This window comes from Festucalex cinctus, chromosome 17 (assembly GCF_051991245.1).
Source record: "Festucalex cinctus isolate MCC-2025b chromosome 17, RoL_Fcin_1.0, whole genome shotgun sequence".
Taxonomy (NCBI): domain Eukaryota; kingdom Metazoa; phylum Chordata; class Actinopteri; order Syngnathiformes; family Syngnathidae; genus Festucalex; species Festucalex cinctus.
Genome location: NC_135427.1, coordinates 22,558,606 through 22,567,831, shown reverse-complemented (window position 1 = coordinate 22,567,831; position 9,226 = coordinate 22,558,606). Strand labels below are relative to the sequence as shown.

The 9,226-nt window shown below is 34.6% G+C and overlaps 1 protein-coding gene across 1 annotated transcript; it reads right to left on the bottom strand.

Moving 5' to 3' along the window:
• Window positions 1-3,881: 3,881 nt before the first annotated feature.
• On the bottom strand, window positions 3,882-8,852 carry LOC144005302 (uncharacterized). Its single transcript, XM_077503402.1, is given in 14 exon segments — window positions 3,882-3,896; window positions 3,957-4,043; window positions 4,151-4,207; window positions 4,495-4,560; window positions 4,689-4,835; window positions 4,946-5,023; window positions 5,122-5,274; window positions 5,521-5,586; window positions 5,710-5,777; window positions 5,913-6,006; window positions 6,128-6,400; window positions 6,489-6,592; window positions 7,756-7,855; window positions 8,724-8,852. Coding segments are annotated over 13 exon segments (1,308 nt in total). The 5' UTR covers window positions 8,724-8,852.
• Window positions 8,853-9,226: the final 374 nt, after the last annotated feature.

The following is a 9,226-nucleotide window of genomic DNA, read 5'->3' as shown; positions in this document are numbered from 1 at the left end:
CAATAAAAGAAAAATGCAACGCTACATTTTTCATAGTTTCACAATCATTTACTGACTGCTAGATTATGTTCTCTCTCATGCACTTTAATTCAACTGTACAACAATCAAACAAGCCACCTATTCTTTTATGCAACAACAACTATCATGAATAAGGAATTATAATAATTCTAAGGTTTTTGTGTAATTCTAAATAAACCAGGAAACAAACCTCCTCCTGCAGAGTCTCATTCTCAGTTCTGGAAGAAGGCAGACTCTCATCCACCACTGGGCTTTGCGTTGTCTGTAAAAAAAATAAAAATAAATACAAATGCTTATATAATTTATTCAATAAAAGAAAAATGCAACGCTACATTTTTCATAGTTTCACAATCATTTACTGACTGCTAGATTATGTTCTCTCTCATGCACTTTAATTCAACTGTACAACAATCAAACAAGCCACCTATTCTTTTATGCAACAACAACTATCATGAATAAGGAATTATAATAATTCTAAGGTTTTTGTGTAATTCTAAATAAACCAGGAAACAAACCTCCTCCTGCAGAGTCTCATTCTCAGTTCTGGAAGAAGGCAGACTCTCATCCACCACTGGGCTTTGCGTTGTCTGTAAAAAAAATAAAAATAAATACAAATGCTTATATAATTTATTCAATAAAAGAAAAATGCAACGCTACATTTTTCATAGTTTCACAATCATTTACTGACTGCTAGATTATGTTCTCTCTCATGCACTTTAATTCAACTGTACAACAATCAAACAAGCCACCTATTCTTTTATGCAACAACAACTATCATGAATAAGGAATTATAATAATTCTAAGGTTTTTGTGTAATTCTAAATAAACCAGGAAACAAACCTCCTCCTGCAGAGTCTCATTCTCAGTTCTGGAAGAAGGCAGACTCTCATCCACCACTGGGCTTTGCGTTGTCTGTAAAAAAAAAAATAAAAAAATAAAATAAAATACAAATGCTTATATAATTTATTCAATAAAAGAAAAATGCAACGCTACATTTTTCATAGTTTCACAATCATTTACTGACTGCTAGATTATGTTCTCTCTCATGCACTTTAATTCAACTGTACAACAATCAAACAAGCCACCTATTCTTTTATGCAACAACAACTATCATGAATAAGGAATTATAATAATTCTAAGGTTTTTGTGTAATTCTAAATAAACCAGGAAACAAACCTCCTCCTGCAGAGTCTCATTCTCAGTTCTGGAAGAAGGCAGACTCTCATCCACCACTGGGCTTTGCGTTGTCTGTAAAATAAAATAAAAATACAAATGCTTATATAATTTATTCAATAAAAGAAAAATGCAACGCTACATTTTTCATAGTTTCACAATCATTTACTGACTGCTAGATTATGTTCTCTCTCATGCACTTTAATTCAACTGTACAACAATCAAACAAGCCACCTATTCTTTTATGCAACAACAACTATCATGAATAAGGAATTATAATAATTCTAAGGTTTTTGTGTAATTCTAAATAAACCAGGAAACAAACCTCCTCCTGCAGAGTCTCATTCTCAGTTCTGGAAGAAGGCAGACTCTCATCCACCACTGGGCTTTGCGTTGTCTGTAAAAAAAAAAAATACAAATGCTTATATAATTTATTCAATAAAAGAAAAATGCAACGCTACATTTTTCATAGTTTCACAATCATTTACTGACTGCTAGATTATGTTCTCTCTCATGCACTTTAATTCAACTGTACAACAATCAAACAAGCCACCTATTCTTTTATGCAACAACAACTATCATGAATAAGGAATTATAATAATTCTAAGGTTTTTGTGTAATTCTAAATAAACCAGGAAACAAACCTCCTCCTGCAGGGTCTCATTCTCAGTTCTGGAAGAAGGCAGACTCTCATCCACCACTGGGCTTTGCGTTGTCTGTAAAAAAAAAATAAAAAAAATAAAATAAAATACAAATGCTTATATAATTTATTCAATAAAAGAAAAATGCAACGCTACATTTTTCATAGTTTCACAATCATTTACTGACTGCTAGATTATGTTCTCTCTCATGCACTTTAATTCAACTGTACAACAATCAAACAATCCACCTATTCTTTTATGCAACAACAACTATCATGAATAAGGAATTATAATAATTCTAAGGTTTTTGTGTAATTCTAAATAAACCAGGAAACAAACCTCCTCCTGCAGAGTCTCATTCTCAGTTCTGGAAGAAGGCAGGCTCTCATCCACCACTGGGCTTTGCGTTGTCTGTAAAAAAAAAATAAAAAATAAAATACAAATGCTTATATAATTTATTCAATAAAAGAAAAATGCAACGCTACATTTTTCATAGTTTCACAATCATTTACTGACTGCTAGATTATGTTCTCTCTCATGCACTTTAATTCAACTGTACAACAATCAAACAAGCCACCTATTCTTTTATGCAACAACAACTATCATGAATAAGGAATTATAATAATTCTAAGGTTTTTGTGTAATTCTAAATAAACCAGGAAACAAACCTCCTCCTGCAGAGTCTCATTCTCAGTTCTGGAAGAAGGCAGACTCTCATCCACCACTGGGCTTTGCGTTGTCTGTAAAAAAAATAAAAATAAATACAAATGCTTATATAATTCAATAAAAGAAAAATGCAACGCTACATTTTTCATAGTTTCACAATCATTTACTGACTGCTAGATTATGTTCTCTCTCATGCACTTTAATTCAACTGTACAACAATCAAACAAGCCACCTATTCTTTTATGCAACAACAACTATCATGAATAAGGAATTATAATAATTCTAAGGTTTTTGTGTAATTCTAAATAAACCAGGAAACAAACCTCCTCCTGCAGAGTCTCATTCTCAGTTCTGGAAGAAGGCAGACTCTCATCCACCACTGGGCTTTGCGTTGTCTGTAAAAAAAATAAAAATAAATACAAATGCTTATATAATTTATTCAATAAAAGAAAAATGCAACGCTACATTTTTCATAGTTTCACAATCATTTACTGACTGCTAGATTATGTTCTCTCTCATGCACTTTAATTCAACTGTACAACAATCAAACAAGCCACCTATTCTTTTATGCAACAACAACTATCATGAATAAGGAATTATAATAATTCTAAGGTTTTTGTGTAATTCTAAATAAACCAGGAAACAAACCTCCTCCTGCAGAGTCTCATTCTCAGTTCTGGAAGAAGGCAGACTCTCATCCACCACTGGGCTTTGCGTTGTCTGTAAAAAAAATAAAAATAAATACAAATGCTTATATAATTTATTCAATAAAAGAAAAATGCAACGCTACATTTTTCATAGTTTCACAATCATTTACTGACTGCTAGATTATGTTCTCTCTCATGCACTTTAATTCAACTGTACAACAATCAAACAAGCCACCTATTCTTTTATGCAACAACAACTATCATGAATAAGGAATTATAATAATTCTAAGGTTTTTGTGTAATTCTAAATAAACCAGGAAACAAACCTCCTCCTGCAGGGTCTCATTCTCAGTTCTGGAAGAAGGCAGACTCTCATCCACCACTGGGCTTTGCGTTGTCTGTAAAAAAAAAAATATATATATACAAATGCTTATATAATTTATTCAATAAAAGAAAAATGCAACGCTACATTTTTCATAGTTTCACAATCATTTACTGACTGCTAGATTATGTTCTCTCTCATGCACTTTAATTCAACTGGACAACAATCAAACAAGCCACCTATTCTTTTATGCAACAACAACACAAACCTGTGCCGTCAGACTCTTGGAAGCACCAACCCTGCGGCCATATCGTACAACATCTGCCCAAGATTGCTGAAAAGAAAGACATAATAAATTTTTGTCGCCACATTTGGAGTTCATTTTGCACAGTTTAAGCAGTTAAAATGTTACAGTCAAGACTGTGTCAGCTAAAAAGACAGAAAGCTAGAAAGGATAGCATTGACCCATGACATGTATATGCAAATCACCTTTGGAACAGCCTCATCCATTGCATCCAAAGTTGCACTGCTGACCGGAACTCTGGTCAGAGGGATGAAACATTCCTTCACCACAACCTGTGAAATAAAATTGTAGATTAACTGTTGTTGATAGGACTTGTCAAAAACAAAAAAACATCAATCAAGATTCTAATTGATTAGGGTGCATCATGATAAAAACAAACCTCGTGCTGAAACTTCCTTTTTTTGTGGAGTACATCACAGGACTGCTTATGTTTCCTCTGCAATGACAAATAACATAATTTACAAAAACACACACACACACACTTGTAATGTATACAGCATGACCACCAACAAGGCTAGTCAATGAAATGAATTATCCGTATGTTTTCATGGTTTCAAAAAAAGGAGTCATGACTATCACAATTCATACTAACATTATGCAACTTCTGTCAGTCTAAACCGGGAAACAAAGCTACTGCATGTTTTTTTTTTGTTTCACAATCATTTGTCACAATTACAAATAACTCAATTATTCTTGTAAAATAACAAAAGCGCACACACAAACCTGTGAATTTGCCAGTGTCCTCTTGGAAGCAGCAACCCTGGGGCCATATTTTGCAATCAACGCTTCCTGATAAAAGAAAGACAAAAACAATTGAAGCCACACTTACTTTAAACAGTGTAAGAAATGTAAATGGTTTTCAATCAAGAGTGTGTCAGCTACATAGCTTCATGATAGGATTCAACCAGGAGATGTACCTTTTTCCCTTTTGGAACCACTTTTGGAACCACTCTGCGCTCCACACGGCTCGAGAGATCTGCAGGAACTAACTGATTCATTGCTTCCAACATTTCACCACTGAACCAAACTGGGGTCAGAGGGATGAAACACTCCTTAAGCACAATCTGTGAAGTAAAAATGCAGGGAAAAATGTTGCTGAATAAGTCTTTTCAATAAATACTACATCATCATTAAAGACCAAATGTTTTGGATGAAACAAGATAACTAAACAAACCTCTTCCTCCTCTTCCTCAATCTTAATCTTTTTGCAAGCCACACCACGGGAGCGCTCAAGTTTCTCATCTTGTTTCCTCTGGAATGACAACATAATTTTCAATACCCCTTGACCATTACTTTGGGGACTCAAAACAAAACACTACTACTAAACTGTGACAATATGCAAGCCATTACCTTCCCGCCTGGTCCAACAAGAATCCACTTGAAAGGGTCAAGTCCATGCGGAACCACAGTCTTTCCCTTCACCACAATCTTAGGAGTAAATGTTGGTGATGGTGGCCTTGAAACACCTTCTGTGGTGGATGGTGATGCAGGTCTTGCAAATTGCTGAAGATAAAAAAAAATACAACAACAACAATAAGACTTTTTTTTTTTTTTTTTTACATATTGATAGCAGTCACGAATGTGTTTCCCATAGTAAAACAGAAAATGCACATACAGGATACAAATAAATTGTTTTTTTTTAACAAAACTAAAAATTAAAGCAGACAACTATATCATACATAAGAAAATGCATACACAGGAAACAGTAATTACAGGATATATTAAAAAAAAACAAAAAAAAAAACTAACCTGATTGGCACCATCCCAAATCAACTGTGCAAGGATGTTCATCCCATGATCATCACTCAAGTGGACCTGCAAAAATAAGCAATTAACAATTGAATTACAAAACCCTAAAAACACGTTTATCTGTCAGGAACCAAAATTGTGGAAGTGCGTATCTTTTGTATACTTTTGACACAAATATACTTTACTTACACCATCTTTGCTCCACAGCTTCAACTTCTTCAACGGGAAGGACGCAACAGTAGACAAGTACTTGATCCCTTTAAGAAAAGGAAAAAAAAAAAAAAAAGAGAGAATTACGAACATATCTTCACCTTTTCTTACTTGAAAAAAAATTGCCTTAATCATAATACCAATAGGTCCTAACTTTATTTTAAAGTCTCTTTTAAACATACCCATTCGCGCTGAGATGCGATGAAACTCCTGACGGAAGAAATCCTGTTGAGCCACATCCACGTTAAGACGTGGAGGAAAGTCCAGAACAAACACCTATAGGAAACAATAATTATTACAAAATTTTACCCATTCCAAAAATTATACATGCTACACCATATGTTCAAATGAATTATAGTATTGAAGATACACTAATAAACACAATGTTTATGCATACCTTATTAGGCCAGCGATTTGAGACAGTGAAAAGGAGTTTGTAGAAATCCACTCCTGCCTCTTCGGGGGTCCGGCTAGCTGTCAAGTTGTTGCTAGGGGCCAAAAGGCAAACTACATCCGGTGTAGGCACATCTGCATGCTCCACCTCAACAGTCAACTCAGCTGCATTGGCTCCCGGTGTTGACATGACACCAAAGTCAAGGTAACCCTTTGGCATCTCAACGTAGCCATCTGCGATGCTTCACAGGTGCGAGTCTCCAATGAGCAACACAAACTAAAACACATAATGTATTTCATTTCAGAATGATAATCACAAATCATAGCTCTAAGTATTTCATTCATAATTCAGAAAACAATAATACCTTCTTGTCTGGAGACTCAGCTGGAATGACCAACTTGTGGCTCCGTCCGGTCAAGGTAGAAATTGGCCATTCTTGCACTTTGTGACGGTAACCTGTACCTCTACCTATTTGTAAACACATACACACAAAATACATATTTACATGTAATTCACTAACCTTAACATCATGTCCACAGAACAATTACACAACTTTAATTAATTAGAAGAAGTACACAAGGCATAGGGGAAAAAAAGAAAACAGTTTAACATCATGCAATGTTGATGCTTGCAAAGACCATAACATTTGCACTCTGATAAAAGTTTATAGATAAAAGTTGTATCTAATGCTTCTTATTGGTTGGTTAATATTTAATAAATCTGTTGATGTTTATGATAACATGGATTTATTTTTGTAGGCTGAAAAATAGAACGGGACCTATTTTATTAATCGCATACCAAATCACAAAATTTAGTGAAAAGAATTTAAAAAATAAAATCTCTATTTGATTCTTTTCCATAATTGTTCAGCATCTTAGTGTACTGTTAGCTACTGTACTCGTGGTCCAACCTTTGTAAGATGGCAGTCACGTTCCTTGTCACTCAAAACATATGAAATAGTTTGTTGTTTTTTTCTTCAACACTATCTATGTTGATCCCAGAGGAAGAAGCTGTGATGGGTACAAACACTGCTTTGTTGTTTCCTGTATCTTACATCAACCAGTCACAAGCAATATTTTTACAAACACATCCCAATTTAGTTTTCCCTCTAACATCGAACATAATATGGCCAAATCTGAGCACTTCACATCTCTAACACGTATAGTGAATGGCATTACATAAAAATGGTTGCTACATATTGCAGAAACAAATAAATGCTTAAAAGCTAAATTCAAGAAAATTATATAAATCAGACATGAGCTGGCAAACATCAGAAATTGTGTCAATTCTTGTATCAGTATGAGTGTAATTAAAATTGTACATGTGAGTATGAAGATAGATTATTACGATGTATGCCTATGAACTACATGTACATATGCTACTGGCAAATGCACGGACATGTCAAAGTGCAGTGGTATATATGAAGAGGTTATTTCATTGAAATATATTAACCTATTATTGTATCAATAAGTCAAATCACAAAGGGTATGACTACTGTGATATTATTGACGAATTTTTCTCTTTCTTCCTATTCTTTTTTTTCTTTTACTCCAACTTGTATTGTTTTTATAATTGTAATGTGTTTATGTTTATATGTTCAGTAAGCCAAAAAAAAAAAAAAAACTACATACGTGCATACGTGCGTGGCTTCCTCAATTCCAAATCGAATGGACGTTCACTCAGCTTCCATCTGTTGGATTCAGAGCGATGGTAAGCTTTTCCACGAGGCATCTGGAGTAAAAAACAAAACAAAACATTGTGGTGTTTACAGAAGCATAGTTCAATTGTTGTTGTAACAGCAAACTGCCTCAAGAGGGCGCAAAGTGGCCATATATGAAGCACTCTTGTGTAATTTGGACACAACAAACATTTAGTTTAACATTAATATAAAACTCAATCTCGTATAGTTAGACTCCCCTCGAAATGGGGGAGGTAAGATGGCCGCCCCGTGGCTTCAAGTGCTTACTTAGCATTAGTGCTAGCGATGCTTAAAACAAATGACGTTTTGCATTTAAATAGACAATGCATGCAATTATTCATAATGTGTTTTTAGTTTTGCACTAAACTCCAATTGTGGTTTCAATAAATAGCTTAAAAGACGCATACAAACAGTAGAATCACATACCTAGCGGCAACCACGTGTCGCATTTTGATGACGTAAACGCATTACACGTGGCCACTGAGCCTTAAAAGTAATGGTATTTTTCGCCGAATTAAGGTTACATTGTGGTGTATTTATCCAAGTTTTCTTCTTGGATGCTAGCAAGAGAAAATCGTTCACCCTTAAATAATAATAATCACAATAACAATAATAATAATAAATAATGCGTTCATTGGCCTCAGAATGAATTTTCCACTGATGCCACGAGGGGGACCGCACTGTGCTGGATTCACGTAGGATATATAGTCTATAGATTTAAAACCACAAACGTATATTCCACAGTTCCCAAGCATAAGTCATTAAAAATGCACACACAAAATAATTACTCTTGAAAACCGTGAAAAATCACTAATTTATTTGTGTGAATAATTCTGAGACAAATCGCTCCGCATACTTTATGATAACATGACAAACAATAATAATTATAAGCAAACTTACTGTTCGTCCACAAGAATCCTCCTTCAAAACGTTGATGAAACCTTGTGAAAATCTTTCGACCTCTCAAGTTATCCGAATGTTCTGTTCTCTGCTGTGAAGAGTAGACCACTCGAATGAAATAAAATGTCGTATCTCACACACTAGACCTGAAAAATGTAAATGTGGAAAATGTGATCGACCAATAAGAGCATAGGGGGCGGAGCTACCTCAGTTCGAGAAAAGTCTTCGTTGCACAATATGAAAATGACAAAGACTTTTTACAATGCAATGAGCTTCATAATATATTTTCGTACAAGTTTATTGCCCCAATATGTATGTTCCCCTGAATATTTGTAATGTACTATTATAGTGAGTGATATAATAAGCGAAGTGCACATCTCGAATTCAAGGTGCATTATGGGTAGCGGCGTGGTGCATTGTGGGTAGGCGAAACTTCCGAACGGTCATTGAAAATGAGTTGGATCCAATGGAATCGGCTCTGATAGAAACGTTACAACCGTTGG